Here is a 25,924-nt window from a genome sequence, read left to right on the forward strand (position 1 = left end):
TTCCCTTGACTGACTGTCGTCCACCGTGTGTCTCCCCCTGCAGGCGGGAGCTGAAATCTCCACGGTAAACCCAGAGCAGTACTCCAAGAGGTTCTACGACTTCATCACCACCATTCTCTCATAGCCCCCAGGGGAAGGGGAGGGGCACTTAGGAAGAGGAGAGATGGAGGAAAGCAAATGGAGAGAAGGGATGGGTGAGGGTGGGGTATTGCGCTCCATCTCTGTCAGCAAGGGTGTCCCTCTCAGCAGCTAATACCATCATTCGTTTACATTCATCTTCTCTGCTGTTACATTGAACAGGAGAACTGCTATTCTAGGTTCTAGTCCATACTTTTTTATTAGTTTGATTTGTTTACTTTGGGAATGTTTTTTTACTGCCTCTTAACACCACGTCCTCAACCTGCATTGTTTTTGTTTGTTCTGCATTCCTGTTTGGGGGGGGGGTAGAATGAGGATGAACAGGGCTGCGATTGGATAACAATAGTGCGGTCACTCGGAGTAAATACTATAGGATGAAGTGCACCTTGAGGCTTATCCAATGGCTCGTCTTCAGGAAGTATGAAGCAGTCTTCCAGTAGGCCTTCAGCCAGTCTAATCGCCATTTATTACAGCCCTGCCCCAGCCAAAGCTACTTTCCTATTTGTCCCATCATCCATCACTTTCCCTTTAGACCCTCCTCCTGGCAGTGGATGTTACTCCTCCATTCTCACCTTACACTGCTATCCTCCTGTCACACACACTGCTCTCCTCTACCCCTCCCTCCATATACAAGATAAGTTAAGATGAGTTGTGTTTAATAAGATGGGGAGCTGGTCAGTAGAGCTGTGTTTAATAAGACGGGGAGCTGGTCAGTAGAGCTGTGTTTAATAAGACGGGGAGCTGGTCAGTAGAACTGTGTTTAATAAGACGGGGAGCTGGTCAGTAGAGCTGTGTTTAATAAGACGGGGAGCTGGTCAGTAGAGCTGTGTTTAATAAGACGGGGAGCTGGTCAGTAGAACTGTGTTTAATAAAACGGGGAGCTGGTCAGTAGAGCTGTGTTTAATAAGACGGGGAGCTGGTCAGTAGAGCTGTATTTAATAAGACTGGAAGCTGGTCAGTAGAGCTGTGTTTAATAAGACGGGGAGCTGGTCAGTAGAGCTGTGTGTGATTTATGACATCACTGACTGATCTGGTTTGTCTCATTCTGGATAGTTACCAGGAAGTTGGTGTGTGACTTCCTGTGGGAAAGGGCAGGGCGGTGGTGTGATCCTTCATGGACCTTTGATCCTGCATTGCCATCAGCACCTTAAACAAATCATTGCACTTTTGTGTTGTTAAACATAGGATTTTTTTGTTCTATTACATGTGCTGCAACAAAAGCACTGTTTGAAGCTATCGAACTGTGCCCCAAGATTTTTGATGGGGGTGTAGTAGGGATGAGGGAAAGTGTCTTGGCTGGAAGGCACTAGGGAGTAGGAGGGACTACAGGTGGGTTTGGGACAGGGCCTGAATGTAGTGAGCAGCAGAGAGAGAGGAGGGGTGTGTTCAGGACAGACAACCCAGTGTTTACCTCTGGCATCGTACCTGCCTGAACCAGAGTCTGTCTCAGGTCTCCAACCCCGGCCCTGAAGAGGTACTGGGTATGCAGGCTTTTACTCCAGCCCAGCACTAGCACACCAGATTCAGATCATTTTTGTCCAGACTGAAGACCTTGATTAGTTGGTTATTTGAATCTGTACGTGTAGTTATGGATCCCCAATTAGCTGCTGCCAATCTTCCTGGGGTCCGGCAAAATTAAGGCAGTTATACAATTTTAAAAACATTACAATACATTCATAAGAGATTTAACAACACACTGTGTGCCCTCAGGCCCCTACTCCACTACCACATATCTACCAAACAAAATCCATGTGTAGGATTGTGTGTAATGCGTATGAATATGTTTGTGTTGCTTCAGGTGTTTTAAAGCTGGGCTGGAACAAAAGCCTGCACACCCAGTAGCTCTCCAGGACCGGAGTTGGAAAACCCTGAGACATACAAAGAGCTCTACATATGGTTCAGGCCTGAATCGGACATGTCTCAGGTTTTCATGAGAGAGGGAGAAGGGGAGGGTGGGGAAGAGGTGCTGGGTTGTAGAAAAATATCCTTTTGTTTAAGTGGTGACGTCATGCCAACCTGTCAGCCTCTCCTTTGAACATTTGTCTGTTATTCAGACTTGTTGGTGTTTTTGAAAGGTTGTTTATCTCTGAATTTGGCAGGTTTGAATTGACTTGGTAAATTTGTATATTTTGCACAAAAAGGAACCAAATGTTATGCATCTGATCCTGACTGGTTGCTGTGGTCTTAACAAGGGAAACACAATATCATCATACCTGTACCAGAACCATATACACACTGAGTGTACAAAACATTAGGAACTCCTACCTAATATTGTGTTTCACCCCCTTTTCCATCAGGGCATGGACTCTACAAGGTGTCGAAAGCATTCTACAGGGATGTTGGCCCATGTTGACTCAGACTTCCCACAGTTATCAAGTTGGCCGGCAGTCCTTTTAGTGGGGGACCATTCTTGATACACACAGGAAACTGTTGAGCATTTAAAACCTAGCAGCATTGCTTTTCTTGACACAAACTGGTGCGCCTGGCACCTACTACCATACCCCGTTCAAAAGGCACTTAAATCTTTTGTCTTGCCCATTCACCCTCTGAATGGCACACATGCACAATCCATGTATCAAGGCTTAAAAATCCTTCATTAACCTGTCTCCTCCCTTTCATCAACCCTGATTTGAAGAGGATTTAACAGGTGACATCAATAAGGGATCATAGTGTTCACCTGGTCAGTATGTTATGGAAAGAGCAGGTGTTCCTAATGTTTTGTACACAGTGTATACTGTTTGACTCTCTATATATATGGCTCTGACTTGTACCAAGTGAGAAGAGTCTGTGGTGTTTTATCTGTGATTGGTAACCAACTAAAACCAGTAACATTGTCCTCTACTATTCTATCACAAGCAAAAAGCTTCCATATTGTTTTAGATGCATAGATTATATTCACATATATTTTTACATTGCATTTAAGTCATTAAATATAATTGTATTTTAAAGCACCACCCTTTGAGTGAATGACAGTGTTGGGTTATATGAAGAATGATACTGCTTGAATTTGTACAATGCTTGTACGTACTGTAAAAACAAATGCATGTTGCAGGAATACGCTTTCTTCCTCCTATGTCTTGGCTGTTTAGATCCATTGTAGCTCTCCTAGACTTAACCCCATCTGAGTCTCTCCTTACCATGCTTTAAACTGTATTTGTATCATATACACTGTGTAAGAGGTGTGCCTTTATACTCCAAATTATTTACATTTTTACCTTTTTTTAAAAACTTTTTGTTTATAAAGTTTATTTTAATAATAGGGTGGTTACTTTGAGATGTATCCTCAGTTTTATTTTCCACCTTTTCTCCCTCCCTGTGTAGTAGGTGTTTTCAATCTATTATTGTTATGGAGTCAAATTGACAATTTTATTGACTTTGAGTTTTCAAACAAAACTAAAATGTCAGTCTCTGTTGTGGTAATTTTATGGGTAGAATATAGTCATTAGGCACTGATCCAGTTTACCTTCCCCAAATCCTAACCTTGCCATTTGGGGGGAAACTGCAAATCTGAACATAGATCAGTGTCTAGGGACAACGTCTACCTCCTCCCTGGTGTGGAGATGGCATCTATGCTGATGTTAATCCTTCGTTCCTCGCTGCTTCTGTCTCAGTAAAGACTTTTTTGTTTGTGTCGTGGCTGTGGTGTGTGTCTGTGACTGTCGTGATGGTGTTTGTCGGGCTTGTCCTCTGACCACTTCCTCAAGTTTGAGTGTGTCTGACATGGCACCATATTCCCCATAACAGTGCAATTATTTTGACAAGAGCCCACTTAGGGCTAAGGATTATAGTTAGATGGGTTCTGGTCATAGGTAGTGCACTATTTAGGGAATTGGGTGCTATTTCAGATGCAGACTGCACTCTTAGGAGTCGCTCCCCCCTGTCCACCATCTAATGTTAACGTCACTGCGTCGTCACTGCTCACTAAGCCCTAACCTTTTTAGGTTAAGGGGAAACGTCTACCTGCTCCACCTTCCACCCACTGGCCAGCTATCACTTTCCTCACGAACAGGACTCAAAAAGAGGATACAGCTCTGTTTGGCCTTGATGGCTTCCTGTAGTCAAGGTGAGCACACTTTGAGAGAAAACAGAGTGTTGTATTTGCTCTAGGAGGATGGAGGCTGGATCCATAGAGAATATGCTGCCATGTCACAGACTTGGACAATGACACATATCCTTACTCACTGAGCCCCAGTCCAGTAGGATATAGATGGCTGGTTTTGTCCATTGTTGGCTGGTCCTTCAACCCTCACCCTCTGCGTAAAGGCTTCAATATCCCCCTACTAAACCTACCATTTTGCCAAAAGCAACTTTTCCTATCTATGTGCGTTCATCTACAGTCAATACGACCCCACATATTAGCTTTAACATATTGTAAGGTGTAAATGTACCGGTTTGATTGAATCTGTACATTTTTTAATGGGAGTGTGTGTGTGTCACAGATGGGTGTTTGATGTTCACAGCTGTTGGGACAGACTGGTGGGAGGTTTATATGTGGAGTTTTAACTGTTTTGGGAAATAAGACATGACTTGGGCTTGACAGACTCTGCAGGGGCAGGATTTTCTCAATTTCTTCTCAGAAAGGATTTGAAGTTGATAATACTCATGGAATTAACTCCAATAAAACAAAAATACCGTTACAAAATAAACAAGTTTGTTGGAATGAATAGGCAGACAGACTAGATGACTATAAAGGTTTTGGTGAGAGATCTTCCCTGCAGATTGTGTCCTGTCTGTAATGATGACCCAGAGTCCTTGCTAACTGTTGCTAAAGTGTTGTGCGTGTGTATTGCTGTCTGCTGGTGGTCAGTGGGAGTAAACTGTTGTGTGCTGTGAGGGAGGCTAACTCATGTTCTATGATGTTTATTGTTCAACACAATGATAATAATAATAAACTCCATTCCATAAGCATTTGCTCAAATACAATAAAGCACTTGGTCTGCTAAACTAAAGTCTGCTTAGAATACTGTGCTTTTCCATTATTGTCACCGTCTGACGGTCTTTTGGGCTTTATCAATTCATGTGTCCTGTATTTTTCAAGGTAGTGCCATTGAGAAGCGTCTTTTTTTTCGGGAGGAAGACTTAAGGCGGCTACACATACAGGACACCACTAAAACTACATGCTACTTAAAGGAGATTCAAAATGGAATCACAAATGATATACAAACTCTTCCAACTGTGACACAGGCACATTCTATTACACAAGCTAGTCCCTGCATACGGTTTGCCCTGTTGTTTTTGACGAAAAATATGACATCCTTTAGACTTTGGGGTGGTGTTTAAAAGGTATATTTTAAATTATTACGGATATTTATCTCGATATTCGTCTATGAAAGGTGGGCTTTTATTTAACCAAAGTCATCTTTTCGTGTAAATTAAACATTCTGTCTGAAATGGGTGTTCAGTTCCATCAGATGCGGCATAAATATCAGGATCAAATACAGGGACATGCAAAAACGAAATACACGTGCTAATGTTCACAAAATAGTTCGTTTTGATTTGTATTTATTTATTTAGGAATTAAGTATAATTTATTCCTTTTTTGTCAAAAGTGTTCTTGGCTAATTCTTAAAAATAAATCAAGGCTCATACAGTTTTGCTCATTTGCTACGGTAAATGAATAGCCCCCAAAAGAAAAGAGAACTCATATCTCCAGTTAGTCATTGGTCTAGGTAGGCTGGATATGAGTAAATTCATTTAATTTAGCTAATTGAATGGATTGTGACTTGTGTTGAGCCCAAATCCTGCATCACACACGTTTATGGACATACGCAGATAAACTGTCCGGGTGGTTGAGTCAACCCCAGAGCAGCGGAGGGAACCGGAGTTGAAAGTCTGATGTGAGAGAGAACGCTGTGTCAATTAACACCAGTAACACGCTGTTCAGATAGCCAGCAATTAGAGGTGTGTGTGTGATATATATAGATATATATACACTGGCTATCATACACTCTAAGAAAAAGGTTTACAAATTGGTTATTCGGCTGTCCCTATAGGAGAACCCCTTTGGTTCCAGGTAGAACCCTTTTTGATTCCACGTAGAACCTTCTGTAAAACAAACAAATAATACCAGTAAAAAGCTTATTCACAGGGTGGGGATAGCTGAAGAACCCATTTGGCTTCTTGATAGACCTATAACTTTTTTTGTAATTGTGACCCCCTTTAGAAAGCCTGTGTGTAGGCTACGTTTTACAACAAAAACATTCGTAATGTTATTTCGTTAATCCTATTAGAGTCGGTATTCTTCTCCTGCTTTTATGCCTACACAGTTCTTTCGAATTCTGTGGTGAGTTTATTTTGAATAGGCCTATTTGTATTTTTTTTATTTAACTAGGCAAGTTAAGAACAAATTCTTATTCACAATGACGGCCTACCTGGGAACAGCGGGTTAGCTGCCTTGTTCAGGGGCAGAACGACAGATTTTTGCCTTGTCAGCTTTATTCCATCCAGCAACCTTTCTGCTACTGTCCCAACGCTCTAACCACTAGGCTACCTGCCGCCCTTACCATACATTACCAATAGCTTCCATAATAACCTATATGACCGTTTTGGTGGCGAGTATAGGCTAGCCAGCTAAATAGACAAGAGGAAAATCACATAGAAAAAGGAAATAGTGACTGAGATTACATTTATGCATAGAGCCTTACATTTCTCAATTGCCTCTGGCTGGCCTTGGTGTCGTTTCTGTTATTGATAGTGACGGACGGGGTAGCATAGGGCGTGGATCATCGACTAGATTCAGCCGCAGGCCGATTTTTTTGCTGAGCGGATGGTTGGGCCGGAACATAATTACATGGTTGGGCCGGAACAAAAATAATTTGTAAACTACAAACTGACCGCAAGAATGCTAAACAGATATTGTTGGCGAAAACATTTTTTTTTACTAAAACACAATTTCAAACCTTGCTTAAATTTGTATACGATCACGTGCCTCTCTATTATGCGTGGGAATACTTGGGAGCAGATTTCTTACATTCAAATCACTTGGAGCTGATTTCCTGGTGTTTTTAGTCTATGTTCAATAGTGAAAAAAGGGAATGAAAAAAAAATATATATATATATATTTTTTTTTCTCAGTAAACTTGGTGGGCCAAATGAAACAACCAGCGGGCCAAATTCGGCACGCAGGCTGCCAGTTGGGGGACCCTGGCATAGGGGATCACTTCTGCGCATCATTTAGCATCTAATGTACTGCCATGCACCTATGAGCAGTTCATTATTTATAGACCCAAGATTGAAGCTTGAATAGTTTCAAATCTATCAGCAGGTAATGCACACTGCCTACTCAAACCCGGCAATATTACAAATGTCAATGTGTCGGTATAAAACACTAAATAGCAAGAAACATGATACCAACACCAACTTTCTCACCGCTCTATGGATTCCTTGTGAAATGCGCCTGTATCTCCCCCGTTCCACCTTAAATTTCATTTCTGGTATCCCTGACATCCCCTTTAAGAGGGCGCGTTACACCCGTGTGTGGCCGGGAGGGGGCGCTCGTAGATTGTGTCATCTCCTACTAGGGACTGGGGAATATCTGTGTGTTTAATTTCCGAGTGGAAGCCTAATTTTAACCTCACTGTTAAAAAATAAATTTTTAATAGAATTAACACCCCGTATACGACATAGGCGAAAACCAACGAATAGTCTAACCGCAGACAAAATCAAGTCCAAATCATTTAGCCGTTAGGCAATTCGTTGTCCTTGTTGTTTTTTTTAGAATTATACAATATTACATAATCAGTTAATTATCAGCCCACCAAGGCTCACAAAACAAACCCTGTCTTGGGGGGCAGAGTGCAGCACGCACGCAGAGAGATGCATCTTCTCGGCGTAGCCTTCTATAACGCCACTGCTTCGAGCAGAGCAGAACAGTTCTCTCTCTCGCGGAGAAATATTTTATTACTGCCTTATGTAAGCGTTGTTTACGTTGCACAGAGAACGTGTAACAGCTGATATCCCATTAAAGTGTTGTAATGTAATGCCAAGTATTTTGAAAACAAGGATGCGGGCCTGTTTTAAACACGTGACACAATGCATTGTGTATTCATCTGTCACCCTTTCTTAGGTGACAAAACTAGGCATGATAACGAGTTTTTTTTTTGTATCTTTTAAATGAATGAAAAATATATTAACATATTTCAGAATGTGTACGTTTGAGTAGAATTGTATGAACTTTTATCAGTATTAACTGAATTAATTGACCATGTAACTAAGAAATTATCAATGCAGTTTTATTTTCAATAGTTATTTTAGTCATCCATAATTTTCCTAAATAATTCATTTCTAATGTTTCATATAAAGGACTGACCACATTACAGAGTATTTTCTAGAACACAATTGCAGAATGTCACACCCCATATAGCATGGGAACAATATGCCTTCAGGTAATATGAAACAGGGATCCGCTCTGAACTCCCAAGTAAGCAAGTCTCAAAGAATCTGCTCAAACAAACAATATAATGATATGCAAATGAATCATTAGTCATTACCTATTACTGGGTAGACAGTAGATAAAAGCTATGCACAATAAATTGAAACTGTAAGCCCTACACGTTGTTTATAAAAACGTTACAGCTACTGTATGCATATGCATAGGCTACACGAAACCACAAGTAACCTAAACTAGTTTGCTAAAGCGTAAACATGTTGGTATCAAGCTTTTGTTTTGTTTATGCTATTATATAACTTGAGAAAATGTAGTAAGCATATGTTGTGGATAGGCTTGCCTATTGAATCAGTAAAATATGTATTTATAAAATAAGCCTAGCCAAATTAATTTAAATGGCCAAGCCAGTAAAGGACCAATGAGGTAGTTGAGGTGAAGGCACTGGAACATTTCAAGGTGTCAACCAAAGTACATTATCTTAATTAAGGAATCAGATTGTCTTATTTCAAAAATCATCTCAATGGACCAGCCTTTTTTTCTCCTGATTTTACATCACATCCCTGACTGCTGATCGATTTGATGTTTTACTGATCAATATTCAATTGCTTTCATAGAACTGGGAAATAATTAGGCCTACATTTTGACTTAACTTTGAACACGTTTCGATCATAAAATCTGTCAACACAACCTCCAAAAGGAATACGTTCTTCACTAGCTAGTCCCTGAATTGATATCATAGGCTATATTTTTTCTAACATGATAATTGCTTGATTGGCTTCAGACACCTCTCACCATCAGCCTGTTTCGGGAACACATCAAAGAATAGCCTGTGTAGTTTGACGTATGGATGAGAATTATACGCTCTGGGTACCTTCACAAAAGGGCTTGATTTATTTTCAGCAGGAGTAACCTGTATGTATTATGATCCATGGATATTTCGTTAGCCATATCTCATTCCAGCAAAAGCAAAGGTAGCTTCCTACATATTTTGAAGTTCCACATATTTGAAGTATTGGGCCTATAAACTGTTCGACTTGGTCCGTTGACGCTCCGTGTCCCAAGGCGTTTGGGTCCGAGTCGGATTACCCCCCAAACAAGTTCCAATCAAACCAAACCTAACCATCCACCGTGACGTGCAGATCTTATCAAAACCCGGACGCCGGGAGGGTCAAGTCACGTGGTATTATAAGGATTTAATTAATTCATATAACTCCTGTTTGATTTCGTGGAGCGTAAACGGGGTGGGTTGAATGGCCGTTGCTTCACAACAGGTATAGGCATCGCGTTCCCTTAAGGGTTAAATACAATGCGGACTGAATCCCTTGCTTTTCCCCTTTCTTCCAGACCCAAATACCCAATTTAAAGAAGTGGTCCAAAAGTTGGCTGAAACCTGAGTGGTAGAATATAGGAGAACCAGACAGTCAATGGTCCTATTGTGTTTATTAAGAAATATAACTTTTAAAGTAAAAAAGGGAGCTTTTACAATTAAAAATGTATTTGACATACAGTATCAGCCTGCTGCACTGGTAAGTGTTTGGCTTCTATGAGTTATATAGCATCTCTCTTTTCTCACAAATCTGCTAGGCAGAGAAATTACATTTTCATGTTTCTCCTTTTATTTCGTGTTCAATAGCCTACCCTTTTCCGTGACACTCCTTTTCAGGCCTCACTGTAAGCTCATTCCAAAGGTGATGAATTGACTTCAATTACTTTTCAACAACTCAGTTATTAACTATGAAAAAATTAAGATAGAAAGTAGGACTAATAAAATATAATTAATCTCAAAATGAAAGGACTGTGGCAAGGTTGTGTCCATGATTTGGACGTTGCTTTGGAAATGTTTCCTAATGTTAGACCTAGGCTAGCCTATTTGTTGCTATGAATTAATGAATAAATATGAGCTAATCATTTGTTTTGCTATAGATCAATAGAATGTGTGTAGCTATATAGGCCTATTCGTTGGTGTGTTCGTGGCATTCACCCAGCGCATACCGCGGAGCCTGATTCCGTGGTATGAGGGGCCAAAGGTCACCGCTGGACGAGATTGTTCCTAATAAATCCCCGCAGGCGGGCATGCGGGCGCGGCCACGTCCACAGCCTATCGGACAAACAATGGCGTTTATCAATGACGAGAATGCTCGTGTTTGAGCTGTCATTTTAGAATGCAGAATGGAGCGACATACTTTTTTTGTATTAGGCTATTTGTCAATTAACATTTTTACGTTTTATACTTTTATCCGATGGAAGGTAGTCAAAATAGAACCGGTGGATTAGGCTACACCAGTTCAGTAGATTCTGTTTAGGAATATTGTATGTAGCTGCTGTTGGTCTACATAACAATGTATAGAATAATATGAATCTTTTGTAGCCTAGCCTAGGTCTATACCTCATTTATATTTCAAAGGCAATTATGAACAACAATTCTGGACATATTTAACTTAGTTTATATTGAGCCTCAATAGATCTTCCTTCCTTCTCAACAGATCTTCCTACCTATAACCTTAAGTCATCTGGCATAAGTGATTCCAAACATCACAGGGCAGTTTAGTGTGATTTGATGTAGGCCTATCTCTCTGTGCAATATCATCATTTTTTTCTGTAAATTCTATAGCCTATAATGTTACGATGTCAATGACAAACATTGACAATTGTTGCCGACTATTTTTGGTAAATACGGTGATTTAGCATAAATAAATAAAATGGTTGATCGCATCCCTGTTATATAGAATTGCAGCTATAATCAAGATAAACATAGACTCATCGACCGTGGCGCTTCAAGAGAGGAGAAATACTTGAGAAATCACTATAATAATTTCAGCTGGTATAAGTTGGACATTTAAATCAGTTGTTGAACAGCTGTTCTGAAGCTATAGTTTAAAATAAGCGAGTCCTCTCATTCGTGTAAAAGGATTAGAAATGCACTAGAGGAATTTAAACTATACATTCAGATAGGTAGAATGAGAACGAGAACAATAGTCTATACCTTCAACAATTCTTCAATAATATGAATAATAATTATAAGTAAATTAGAATAAAAACATGGACTACTAAGCCTATAGATTGGTATGTTAGCCTTTAGTTTATGCCTGTTTGGGGTTGTTGTGAAATCAGTCTTTTAACCCCGAAGGAGGTCACTCGGGGCCAATCCATTTCAGAGGTATTCAGAAATGGGATTGTTCGGAGAAGACGCGAGGCAGCCCTTTTTTCCACGGCTGTAACTTTCATAAGCAACACTTTTGCTGAAGGACTGCTTATGAACTGATTAGGCTTATAGTTTATAGTAGTAAAATGTTTGTAAATTATTAGCCTATGGGTCCTGTTATTGTATTCATTGCCAATATAAATAGGCTACATGTAGCTGTATAAATACAAAGACCTGAAACTTAATGATAAAAAGGTATAAATTGAATATGAATGCAGGTATATACTTAGGCTAATTAAACCTAATTATACTTAAAGGCCCAGTGCAGTCAAAAACGTGATTTATCCTCTGTTTTCATTTCCACACTTATGAGGTTGGAATAATACTGTGGAATTGGGAAAATTATGATAATTTCCTTTTAGTGTAAGAGCTATTTGAAAAAACACCTGACATTTCAACCTGTTTTGGTGGGATTGAGTTTTGGCCTTTAAATTGGCTAATATACCAATAAGAAATAGAGTTAGAAAACTCTCTGCCAATAACAAATCGTTTTTTAGTTTTCCTCTCACCACTCAGACCCCTCCGAGACAGTCCTAGACAAATTCTTACTTGAGAAACTGCTCTTGCTAAGGAGCTTTTTTATTTTTTTACCATGTTGATTGAAAACAATCACAGTAAAGTACTTCATTCTTACCCAGAAATGATTTGAGGGCTGCAATGGGCAGTCTAAGCATATCCTCATAAATGTTAACTCGTTTTATTTATGCGTAACTATCTAAATACACCCTAGGCTGTAGGCCCTTATGGGATCTCTCAGCACCTGGATATATGTATAGCCGAAGCTTTAAGAGATTAGTGCAGAATAGGCCTACAGCAGTTTTATCCGGATTTTGTGCTGAATCATGAGGCTGACGTTTTGCATGGAGTTTGGGCTTAATACATTTGCATTTTCAAATGTCCACGTCCTGACCTACACAAACATGCACTTGTAATAAAGCAGTGGCTTCTTGACTTGACATTATATTTTCATTTATTTTCCTTGGGGGTCTGTGCTTCATAGTTTTGTTCTTCATATATAGGCCTAATTATTTTACAAGGTCCGTTCTATCAAACAGTATACACTTCAAATATAAGCCTATAGGTATAGTCTATTTAAAGATTGAATATAGGCAAATCTGCAGCTCAGTCTAGACTATTTTCCTGACTTTCCTTGTCCTCTCCGCATAAGAAGCTTAAAAATCGCGCTGGGCTCCATGACCAGGCTCAAACCCTCTGCCAGACGGTTACCCCCTCGACCAACGAGCCCCATATGCAGCCCCGCTCCCTTGCGATCAGGAAAAGCCTCTCCCTGCAACCTGTCGAGGATATTGCTGAAGGCTTGGGGTGCTTCTGAAACCAACATGATTTCACAAATGTCTTTGGATCACGTCATTTTAACCAGACGAATACAGGCGCCTTTGAAATATGCCCTAGATAAATTGGCTTCGTGAACTCATCGGCTGCAATATGCGAGCAAGCGTTCAGCTTCACGCTGGAGGCCTTTTGTGTCTTTTGATGCATGCATCCATGCGTTGTTATATAATATGAAATATGTTACATAATTTGGACTACTTCTCATGACATTATTCTCTCCAATTTTGTTCGAGGCCTGTTTGTATTGGACTGAAATAGCTCATTATAAAACCATTGAAATCACATTCAGAGCTATGGTTATTTCCAACATAACTGTGAACAGGCTATATATTTTAAAATGTGACTGAAGAAAACTAATATGACCTCCGCACGTTCATCCTTTAAAATTAGGCCTAGTGAATTTAAAATTAGATACAATAGGCCTATGTTCATTGAATATGTTGTCATTATATTAACAGTGCATCACAGGCAAAATAAGGAAAATAGTCAGTTTCACTTGCAGTTTGAACCAGGCGTTTCAGCCTTCACCTGGGATTGCAGTATGCCCTAGGCGTTTCGGCCTTCACCAGCGATTGACTATAGAATACGTTATTCTATAGGCCTGTCATAAACCCATTAATGGATACTTATCAAGCTTTCTCTAACCGAAATAGATGTAGCTACACCGCGGTGGAGAGGTTAAGGTTTACCGCAGAAGGAGGAGGATGAGGCAACCATGTTAACTGGATTGTGGACTAGGCTATGGGAAAAGAAATAAGCATATTTTATGCTTGCTGCAGTGATGGCACACTATGGTATTTCACCTAATATATTAGGGAGTTTATTCAAATTGGATTTGTTTTCAAATTCATTGTTGGTCTCTCTCGCCACAGCAGAAATGTGTACAGGGTAGACAGTCTTTCAGCTCTCACAGTCTCATCTGTTTCTCGAACTTCAAATTTAGGATCGGCTTAAAACAAAATCTCAGAAACAAAAACAACTTTATAACGTTTGAGTCGAACAATCAACCGTTGGCTGCAGAGGCGGACGTTTTTACCCCAATCCGCCATCCCGTTCACACAACAAAATAGAAAATCTACTTCAAACTAATAGCGCTCACTTTTGCCTCTAGTGGCTGTTTTTTTACGTTATCTCCTTGTGTCCTCACACATGGATGGACGTCGAATACTGATTTGTCTCACGGGTGACCTTGCTGGGCAGTCCACAGCATCTCTCTGGCCTCAGATGAACGACATGATGCAGCTCTATGGAATCACACAATAGAAATACTGTGTGCTGTAACATGTCACTGACAATTTTAAGAATAGTATGACAGTATAAGCAAATATATACTCAATAACTCCTCTACTCAATAACTCCTTCCACGGGAGAACTGCGAAATGTGAGGAGTCAAGGGTTGATTTTTCAACAAAGTGCCAAAGGAAAACTTTTATTACACTATAGTAATTAAAGTGAATAATGGGATTAAATAAAAATTTATGCAAAAGTCTTCAAAAATCAGAATGAGGCGTGCTTCGATCTGGGACGCATTGTGTCCTGCACAATAAACCACAAACACATTTCCACGCCGCTAACGTTTCTAATAAAGTTATTAAGATAGTTTTCTGCTTAAAGTTGAAATTGCATAAAAAAGGCTAGATATTTACTTTCCTCTTCAGCTCTCATTTACTCACGACCAACATCTACAGAAGAATAACTTTTAACTTAATAACAGAAAATTGCTGAAAATATAAACCATTCACCAATTTTGCAAAAAGGGATAACATTAATTTATACATTAGTTTAGGTATAGACACATACTTTGGAGAATTACTTCAATTGTAGATTTAAATCACGAGTTAAAAATAAAAAATTATGCCCATGTTTCGTCTTCCATCTTCGCCTCCACTGTAGGGTTGCATGCAGGCTTCAGGCAGTCAGTCTCATATGTAAGCGAATAGGAGATGTGCTGTTATGATCACACCTCTGTTATCATGGCTGCTAACTCTGCTGTTCTGTCAATGGAGACCAACCAGCGTGTTTACATAAGTCAGCGTTGTAAAACAGACACCCGTCGGTTAAGTAAATAACCACCATTGTCAGTGAGACAATAAAAGCTATGGGTATTTCACTTATACGGTCTTTGAATTATACGGACTGAAGTGAAAACGTTTGTTCTGAGAGAGGTTGAGTTTCTATCGGTGCAATGATGGTTCGTGGTGTAGCGGTTTGGGCTATACGTTCGTCTGGTTCAACGGGGCAGGCTGGTACAAATGCCAGGGTCCTCGAGCTTTCGCTTATGCAGGAGGTTATATAGGTCACACACACACACGCACGCACGCACACACACACACACACACACATGCAACTCTATATAGTACGTTTTTAAAATACTAGCTCATTATAATATGAGCGTGAGTGTAATTAAAAAACATATCCCTCACCTCCAGAAGACTCTCCAAGCCGTTACCGTAGCAGGGTTAAAATGCAGGGTAACGGGTCGCCAATATAGAGCTATGGATGTGAAGAGGTTAACTGCATTTTCACTGGTTTTCACCTACATAGGGTGCACTCTCCAATAATGTATAGGCTTTTTAGAAGTTGAAGTACAGGCTTCAGCATCATCATTCAATTACCATTATTCAGTAGTTAGGTCATTTGATTCAGGCGTTGGTGTAACACCCTGCATGACCAAATCAGTTGTGGATTTCTGCTGTACATGGTCAACTAGGGCCTAGTGCTGTACGATCACATAGTCCTACTTTGGTCTGGCTGCATTTACCTATGGAAAATAATGAAATAGGCCTAATAGAAGTGTTGAAAGTAAGCCTAGGCCTATTACTATTCCAAAGACTATTGGTAAAATAAGACTATTGGTAATTTGGACAATTAAGTGCACAAAATGCATATCGGAACTTGGGCAAAGGTGATTATCTCCCGGAAATCTCCCATTGAAATAAATGCAGAATTTTACAATAAGATCGAGATACTAAATGTGTGTCAATGTTTTATCGTTATTTAACAGACAAGTCAGTTAAGAACAAAGTCTTATTTACAATGAGAGTCTTCCCCGGCCAAACTCGGACGATGCTGGGCCACTTGTGCGCCGCGCCGCCCAATCACCGCCGGATGTGATACAGCCTGGATTCGACCCATGTACTGTAATGACCCCTATTGCACTGACATGCAGTGTCTTAGACGGCTGCGCCACTCGGGAGTATTTGTGAAGTATTTATAGACAATATTATATAGCCTATACCTATGTGGAGCGATGCAGAGGGTTCGAGGGTTATGCCTCACTATAGCTATTCGAACCCGCGACTATCTGCCTCAGAAACAGTTCCCATGATTTGCATGTTCATTTCAAAATTCGACGCTGTAACCTGGATTCGAACCAGGTACTGGGAATTAGTAGCACCCGGATTTATTTTATATCAAAGTGTTTTTTTGTGATTTGTAATTGACACAATTGTTTCCCACAAGCACCAATGAAAACTAGCCTATATATAGATTCAAATGTCTTTTACTGAAGCTAGGAACTTGTGTTTGTGTGTGTGTTTTCTATCGGCCCTATACAACTTAAAATATAAATCATTAGCCTAATTAATTATATTATTTATTTGTTCATTAATTCGTATAAGTATTTTGTATTATGGGATTTTGAATAGTCTTTTCAATTACCTTTTGAGAGGAAATGAATGACAGGCAACAACATATATATTTATTTTTGTTGTTGTACAGTTGAGATATTTAATAGAGTAGTGACAACTTTGATCGGTCTTTCGTATTTAATTGTCTGATAGCTCAGTGCGTTCTGCTGACCCTGATTCAGGCTGTGTCCTTCAGCGTTAATCTTTTAACTTGTTTTTCTAAACAAGCACAGCAGGGAGAATACTGTATTGAGTGCTTTGGATGCAATAACTGTCCACGCAGCGATGGCGCAAGATAGAATAGTCAACGCCTTTTGTAAATTGCTTGTTTTTTCTTGATCCAACTAGTGGTTTAACTATTTTAATCCCTCTCTGCCTATCTCTTGTTATTGTATAGAAGTTACAGTCTATTGGTTCGCAATCCGCATTGGAATTTATCTCCAAAGGTCGTCTGTTGCTGCCTACTGCCTAATCTCCACCCGTAGGCTACCGCGGGGCCTCCAAGCAGATAGGCCTGGCCTAGGTTAGACTGCCCTCTACCCCGGGGTCCACCCATCAACCTCCTGGTTTACCATACCATAAAATCCCATTAATCAAAACCGCAGCAGAGAAACAAACATGGCGGATGAGATGTTGTCGGTTGTGAATGGGTACTATGCACTACGAGTCGATCATATATTCCTGTGGATATCAATCAAGAAGTGCGTGTACTGCTAGAAGTTTGTACTGACTTGGCCTATATGTTCACTAGGCCAATATGTCCATATTACGTAGAAGTAGGCCTATAGTGTGTATCAAACATGGCAGTGTAATATCTCTGTGGGTCTTAGTTACATTTCAGTAATGGATAGTAAAAGTTGTCCCTTGCACCAATATTTCCTAATCGAAAATACACTCTTGAGTTACACATTTGTCCAAAGAACCAATTCTCTTCCAATATGGTATCATCTTGGTGAGGTTTCAGTCTATGTAGGCATACAGTGTAATACCAATATGAATGAAGTGTGTGATTGTTCAACTCACAACAAAGAGAATACAGCGTCACTCACACTCAGATGTCTTTAATGAGTCATTCATAACTCGGAAGAAAGGGAAAGTGCTTCAGAAATCCAACATTCAAGGTTTTCATTTCGAGTGCATTATCCTAAACAACAATGATATACAAAACCCAGTAATTCACAAAAATAAATATTCAGTTTTTTATATAAACAGCCAGTGACTTCAAATTTCATGTCAAAACCCTGACCTCAATCAAGTATTGTATCAAAAAGCTAAAATAAGGTTTGGAGCTGAGAGGAAAAGCGAGAGGGAGAACGAGAGGGAGAACGAGAAAGAGCCCTGTGCCTCGAGCTGCTACACCATGCAATTATTTACATTGATAGCGTCACTGTCAGAGCTCTTTTAGTCTTCCCTAAACGCCTCTACCACCATCTCCTTGCCCGGGTGATGTTCTCTGTGATCGGCGTGAGAATTGGCGAGTACCTACAACGGGAAGTGTGCGTGTGTGTACGTGTGTGTGTGTCCTCTCTAAACGCTGGGCTGTATATCCCTCCTCTGGCCCAGTACACTTTGACGCGGGGATTACGCGGTGGAAGCTTCCCTCGTGCAACATATGAATTCCATCCCTCCCCTCCCCATAACTCCCTCTAGGTTGGAGAGAGATTACGTCATTTTCAAATGGAGATTAAAATGGCTGTGTTTAGTTTGGAGGCAAATGTGCCATTTTTAAGTGCTTCTCTACCTTCGCTACAAGGGAAGTGCGCACTATGGTATGGGAAGCCTACAGGCTTGGGGTGGTAGAGGTGCATGTCACACACAGATCAATCTATACAAACTCTGAGCATTGTGTGAAACGGCGCTTTTTTCTCCCTTAACTACAATCACCAATCGAATGGGCTTTTGTTTCTGCTGCTGATGTTGATGTGAGAATCCTGACATTATCAGGCATGTTGTTTGTGGTTATGTGCCAGGCTGGCTCGGACTCTCTTTGTCACAGGGAGAAAAGCTAATTCTTAGCCACAACTTCACCAAATCAGCATTTTACGTTGGTGGAAAAATATCGATATTTAGGTGCAACTTCAGTTAAATTTGACTGAATTGTATTTTTTATTTTTTGGTCTATTCTTAGTTTACTAATTAGCAACATAAGGATCAATGGAAAAAGTTTGACATGTAGGCCTATACATTCATCACGCGTCCATATGTAAAGGCTAGATTTATACATGTTTATGTGGCAACATTAGAAAATATTTTTCTGACTTGATTCATGTGAGAAAACAGCGTAGAGACTATATCAGTTGAAGTGGAGACATGGAGAAGGACATGGCCTTTTGTGGAAAACAGAGTGCAACGCTTTCATAACAAAGGGACACAATCAGCTTTTTGTTTGGGCCTACATTTTCGACTGACTGTATAGTCTATTTTAATAATTTTGTATGGCTGGAGATGTTCCCAGGTCAATTCAGCACCGTGGGCTTCCCAGCAGAATTTAACAGGTAATTATGCATTTACCCCCGAGCTAATAGCTAACTATTCAACAGCAACGTGCTGTGCTGGGCATTTTATTCATTCTTGCAGATGTAAGGATACAACAAACAACTGATAAACTGCTCTAATACCATGTTGACCCAAATAGAAAATAATTCAACCTCATGTGAATGGCCACAAATAACCAATTATACATTTATACATTTTAGAGGAAATATTTAAATGGACATAAGCTAGTAGCCTACCTTATCTTACATTTATTTTATGTGAATTTCTCTCATAATGTAGGCTATACTACAATCATCAAGCGGAAATGGGACCCTAGAGTGTGTCAAAGTGCAAAGCATGTAGGCCTACCACTTGTGCTTTCATGTGTTGTTTCTAAATTAAATTACATTAGGCTCGGTGTGTTGTAAGACATCGTTTTGGTGTGTTTGGGTTTTTGTTTAAGTGTGATGCAAACCCCAAACTGGTATTAAGCCAGCGTCTTGGACAGGAGTGTAATTTTCACTGTTTTTCTCATACTTTTTTCGTGTAGGACATTGCGAATGTTTTAATTGACAAATAAATGTGTAATATAAAGGAACATGTCCCAACAAAATGCTAAAAAAGGCAAGACTGTCCAGGGCGTGTGATTTTTCACTGAAAGGCTTGATCTGTGTCAGGCCTGGGCAGTCTCTCTCTGTGTGATTGTCTGTACATAAGGCCTGCAGTGTTTTGGGGCCTTTATGGGTGCTGGCGGCTGTCTGACTACAGCCAACATAAGTTTACCAGGAAATACTCTCATAAATACAAACAACGCTGGAAACCATATCACAAACACGGAAATTCTGCAAGCACCAGCCAGACCAGAGTAATGGTAATTTCCCTCACAATTCTTCCTAATTCAATATAGCCTGTCCAAAGAACATTATGAATTTGGACTTGCTTGGATAAATTAATTGACATTTGAAATCGAATTCAAAAACAGTTATCTGAATTACATAACATTTAGATAAAATTTACCCAAACTCTGGCAAGCATAAAATAAAAATTGAAATGAGGGTTTCTACAAGGTTTTACAAATCCTATAGTGAAAAAAACAACCACGGCTCATAACAGGACTAATGTGACAGAAAATAGTAGTAGCCCTAACCATGTTACCAAAGGAAAACCCTGAATCTGTTGATTAAACCCAATTTTACCCAAGTTAAAGCTGATGTTAGAAAAATACAGTAAAGAAGACCAACATATAGGAGTGCTGTGATTTTTATGAGAGGGAGTCTCCCCCTCTCTTTCTCTCACCACAAAGGGAGTAGGCCTACAGCACAACAAAATGTTTACTTCACTGAATCCCTGGTACAATCCAACCGCTCGAGCGTCAAGGCGAAGAGAAAATAGATCCGAGAGAAAGTCATGTAAACCCATTTTGCCAAACCGTGTAGCCTATTGCTTATGGTAGATAGCTTGTTTAGAGTTAGTTAGTCAGAATAAATCCACGAGGAGGGATCGTCCAGTGGCATAGGTAGAGCATCTCAAATATGGTCCGCGCGATATGGAGAATAGTAGCGTATATAACTGATCTATAACTCCACAACGAGGAACGTTTTAAATCCACTACATCATATAAAGGATACAATTTAAATAAAAACAACGGAAGGACGCAAGCCATTAGAGCCTCCCATTCAGTTTAAGACTCAAGTTGTAGTCAACGTAGGTTTCCATCCAGGTGTTTTTTCTTTCTCTTGTTTTTGTCAAAGAAAAAAGCGTGAACATTTCCTGATTCTCTGAGCGGGTGGGGGAGGGACAGGCAGACCGCCAGGCTGCCATCGCCACACGGGGTGAGAGCGAGGGGGAGGTCGGGGTCCCCCCAGAGAGTTCAGAGAGTAAGCAGGGCTTAAATCCCCGTCGCTGCCCACTAACAGGGACGGAGGAGCGGGGAAATTCGCCATGAAGCTGAAAGGCCTCTTCAGAGGGGCTGCTACATTACTGGACGCGCGTTTTCGTTTAGTCGCCCCTGTTAGATCCTCAGTATTTCCCTCACAAATCTCAGCTTTGCCCACGGGACGAGAAGACAAAGTCCTGTCAACTTTAGACACGTTCTGTTTCTGCTGCACCCTTGAAATTCCAGGCTTCTTCCCCAGCACCAGACTCCTGTAGTTTTTCCTGACCCCAGCTCCGTTTTTATACTCCCCTTCCTCCGGACAAGGGGTGTCTTGAGTGCTCCCGCATTCCTGCAAGCTGGAGGAGGACTTGGGAGCCCCAGCAGAACTTTCAATGGCTTTGGTCTCGTTGTTGAAACAGCCAGCAGCTTGTTTGATGTCGCCGCCGTAGTATTGGCCATTGTTGATATCCGCCTCGTCTCCTAAGCATTGGAAACCAGAGGCTTGGCTATAGTATTCGTATTCATCATAGCTCTCCTCCACTTTGATTTTCACATTCTGCAGGTTGAAGGGGGGAGTCTTGACCGCCCTGCTGCGCTCGGGGAGGGGACCCGCGGCCACTGATAGCTCCTCCGGCTCGGTCTTAATGGTTTTGAGCAGAAAGGGCAGTTTCAGGTTGGGGCTGATTCTTACCTCACTTTGTAGATTTGTAGCTAATGAAAGCTTGTTGTTTTTAGGCTTGGGGTACTTTGTGTCTTTGTCAGGCGCGGAGTGTGAGCTCAGGACTGGGGGGCATTTGTTTGCGTGTCCCGTTGTCCTGTGTGGAAGAACCGCTTTTATTCCGTTGGGGTTAGGTGAGGGGCTCAGTGCGTACAATTTTCTGGACACAGGCTCGGTTCGCTTTATCTCTCGTTGGGTCTGGACCTGGGACTCAGGAACTTTCCTGTCTCTCCTCTTAGTGAAATAACTCCCCCGGGTGACAGGCGAGCTGAACCTGTGTGTGTGTGTGTCCTGCTTGGCCTCCCTGGCTGTAAAGTCATATTTCGGTTGTTTCTTCGGAATGTCATAGTCCATCTGGCTGGTTCCAAACTGGCCCACCGGTTTAGATGGCTGCTGCTGGTGGCTGTAGTGGAAGGTAGGCTGCAGGAGCAAAGGTGCGTTAGTGTGCGAGATAGTTCTACTGTTGGATAGAGTTCTAGAGTTCGACTGATTTCTAGTGCTGGAGAGAGTTGTGGATAGAGATTGGGCATTAGGCAGAGTTCTAGTGCTGGAGAGAGTTGTGGAGAGAGATTGAGCATTAGGCAGAGTTCTAGTGGTGATATTTTTGGTGGTGTTGAGAGAGGGGAACCGGGCCCTCCTGAAGCGGATAGACTGGACAGACACTTGGCTGGACACAGAGCTGCTGTCAGACTGAGATGAACTCTCCTCATCAGAACTGGCCTCAGAGCTCTCCTCTTCATCCTCCTCATCAGAGGTCCCAGAGTTGCTGCTGGTCGATAAACTGGAGCCGATGTCGGAGTCGTTGTTGAGGCGCTCTGAGTAGCAACTGGACTCCGTGTCACTGCTGTAGCTCTCCGGGAACCCCCCCACATGTTGATGCGGGTGACGATGGTGGTGATCGTGGTGGTCGAGGTAAAACTCGTGTCCAATGTCAAAATGGCTCAGAGTTGTCCGGTTGTGGTTGTAGTGTGTTTTGGGCTTTCTGCAGCACTTGGGCTGCACGAGGAGCACCGGGTGGTGTGTGTGAGAGTAAGTGTGTGAGTGTGTGTGTCTGCTCCTGCTCCATGACTGCCTCGCGCCGCTGCTGCCCATATCCCTGCCGCCGCCCCCCTCGCGCCTCCTCTTCCTTTTGTGAAGTAGGTCGCGGGTTGCAGAGAGCCTGGACTGAGCAGCAATGGCGGACTGAAACAACACTGGTTGCCGGCTCACCACGCTCCGGAAAAACGAGTGTCCCTGGCTAAACGCAACGCAATTGCTCGGTATTTGACCAGTTTCATAGTTTTTAAAGGGTTTACATGATGATTTGGTGACAGAGGAGTAATCCCGATCGAGGGATTTATTGTAAATTTGAGGTAGATTGGAGTCGGGGCGCAAGGTTGGTTGTTCTCTCCTGCCGGCTTTGTTTTTGAGGGACATAGTCTGTGGAACGCTGTGCAAACTTAACCAAACTTTCTCCCTCCATAACCCGGCAGGGTGCGTGTCTGCGTTGAGCTTGCCTTCGCCCACACCCTCCGGTAAACTGGCTTTCTTTGCTTTTCTTTTGTTGGATTTTAACACGCGCTCCGTTTTGCAGGAGAAATAAAGCGCCTCTACGTCCTCCCGTGATATCAGAGTACATTTAGCCGCGTGGAAAGCAATAGAATTGATTGCTTTGAGCTTTCTTAACTCCTCCAAATCACAGTGGTGTTTTTTAACGTTCAGGTGATCCATGCGTTTGTGCACGGTGGTTCGGGGAATATTTTTCAGCAGGTCGGTGAAGACCTGGGAGAGGGCGAACATTTGTTTTCCTTTTATCAGCAGGTATCCCAGCCTCACTCCCTGCATCTCCTCAAACCCAAACTTCAGGTCTCCCATGTTGCTTTTCACTCTCTATTGTAATAATCTCAGCATTTAACTCGGTCAGATGTATTCATGCAGCCACGAAAATAAAGGAATAAACTCCCTGTTTTGAGCTCAATGCATTCTGACTCGCCGGCCGCTGCTGATGCGTCCTAGTAGGCTACCTCCAAGCTGCGTCATGAACAGGCAAACTTTGAGATGCCGAGTTAAATGGAGTGATATCGGATGGGTTCACAGCATCAGTCCCCGGGCCCTGCCACGGACCAGGCATGGTGGAGGAATGCGAGGGATTACCGCCAGGCCGGCTGCTGGCTTTCTGCTATCCCCTGTCTCTCCTCCTCTCCTGCTCACTCCCTCTGACCGGCAGCACGACAGGAAGGTGTATACCACTGCCACAACGAGAGGATAAAAAAGAGAGAGGGGTAGGGAGAGAGCTACACAGAGAGAGGGAGGGAGAGAGGGGGTGGGGGGTGGGAGGGGTGGAAGGAGAGAGAGAGAATAAGAGCCAAAATGCAGCTGCTCTCCTGGATTCGGGGTTAGCCACAAATAAAATGACAGAGGGGAAGTGCACGAGCCCGGAGACACCTTCATCAATTAATGCCCTCAGACTCGAAGCTTATTGGACGCCGCTGACAGGTGATGCAATAAAAATGGATATTCCACCCCCTGACACCCCCCTCTCAAACCCCCCGTTGATTACCATACTATTGTACCTCCACCTCCGTTTGTTAAGTATGCTAAATAATTCCGCTATGACAAGTTCATATTTCAATATTGTTTTTTAACAGATGAAGTGGTATAGCTGAACTTGCTGAAATGGGCAAGTCGTCTTCTAAATCCTGCTAGTAGGCTATTTATGGCGTTATGCCTATATCGCTGTCAGTCAAACAACGTGGGATTATTGAGAGCACAAATATCATTTCAAAGAAATATAGGCCAATAGATGGCATATAATTTTCATGGTTAAATTCAGACATGTTTGAATTCAGACGTCTGTCAATCTGTCCCCCTTGCTAATTCTATTGTGAAGGTTTGTTGTAACATTCTTTCAAATGGACTCAGACAAAGAGATTTACATTTTTCACCTGAGTAGAACGCTGTTTGAACTCCCCAATGTAGAGCTATGTAGGGGTACTCGAGGAAATGAATCTTAAGCATGAGCTTTTTTAGCTATTTCGTGAATTTCAAGGGTGAAAGGAGATCTCATTCTAACGACGATTTAGCCAAACCTTTACGCATAGCGACACATATATGCATGGGCGGCTTATTATTTCAGAATTAATACAAACATAGGCATACATACACCATTTTGTTATATTTGATTATTATATTTGATGAGTTTTCGATACCATTCTACATTTTGTTGAATGCATTTAGGTTGAAACTTGGTGAATGGTCAATGTGTGTGTGTGTCTGTGTGCCCTCTTACATTTTGTATTTATTAAGGATCCCCATAGCGTGTGTGTATCTCTTCACAGTCCGCGTTGTTCCAAAAGGTGTATTTGTATCGGCTTGGAGAGACATTGGGTCAGCGTGCATTGCCGTTCACCTCGGTATTAATGGTCAGTCTTTCTCGCGGTCTTATTCTAAACCGATAGATATGCTATTTCTATCTCAGCCACCGAGTCTGCTGTTCCCTGGTCCACCACGATAAAAACATAAGCAACGATTAGTCTGGGAAAAGCTCTTGCTTTCACTTGCTGTAAAAGTGCACGCTCAGAGTTGCTTTTCCCCAAGGCCTCTTCTGCAAACGTGATAATAATTAATATCAGGTTTATTATAGGCCTATTGAACATAGGCATATCAGTATGTATTTTGGTAAAACACACACACACACACACACACACACACACACACACACACACACACACACACACACACACACACACACACTGTTTAAGGCTCTATCATGCACATGTTGATAATGGGTTGATATTCTGAGAGCAGAGCAGGGTGAATGAAGCTGAGAGGAGAAATGTCACACTGTGCCATATCATCACTAAACTGCGCCCTGCTCCTAATGTAAAGAGGCCTTTAATGGGTTGTTAATTGTTGTTGTTGTTGTTGTTGTTGTGTGTGTTCGTGTGAGACAACAAGCATGCATAGGAGATATATATGATTAATGATGACGGTTTAACCCGTACAAGTATATTTCCCTTGGTTTTATCGCTAATTTTGGTAAATTTACGGTATAGGCCTAGGCTTCGCAGCTCTCAGTGAGCCCGCAGATGATCTGGAGAAATGACCGGCGATGGCGCTATACGGACTCGTTGAATTGTGAAATTAACGAAAAGAGAACATGCAAATC

At 41.6% G+C, this 25,924-nt stretch overlaps 2 protein-coding genes across 4 annotated transcripts in view; one reads left to right on the forward strand and one right to left on the reverse strand.

The window, feature by feature from the left end:
• The window catches only part of pip4k2aa (phosphatidylinositol-5-phosphate 4-kinase, type II, alpha a), a 39,082-nt gene extending 36,361 nt beyond the window's left edge, over window positions 1-2,721 (forward strand). For all 3 annotated transcript variants that reach the window (XM_024374538.2, XM_024374539.2, XM_024374541.2), the window contains one exon: window positions 44-2,721. In XM_024374538.2, coding sequence (XP_024230306.1) covers window positions 44-124 — 81 coding nt within the window. In that variant the 3' untranslated portion in view covers window positions 125-2,721. The remainder of the gene's footprint in view (window positions 1-43) is intronic.
• Window positions 2,722-17,753: 15,032 nt separating this feature from the next.
• Window positions 17,754-24,056, reverse strand: LOC112215478 (SKI/DACH domain-containing protein 1). The gene has a single exon (XM_024374542.2). It carries the CDS (start codon window positions 23,629-23,631, stop codon window positions 20,929-20,931), a length of 2,703 nt encoding a protein of 900 aa, XP_024230310.1. The 5' UTR covers window positions 23,632-24,056; the 3' UTR covers window positions 17,754-20,928.
• Window positions 24,057-25,924: the final 1,868 nt, after the last annotated feature.

This window comes from Oncorhynchus tshawytscha, linkage group LG16, assembly GCF_018296145.1.
Source record: "Oncorhynchus tshawytscha isolate Ot180627B linkage group LG16, Otsh_v2.0, whole genome shotgun sequence".
NCBI classification, from domain to species: domain Eukaryota; kingdom Metazoa; phylum Chordata; class Actinopteri; order Salmoniformes; family Salmonidae; genus Oncorhynchus; species Oncorhynchus tshawytscha.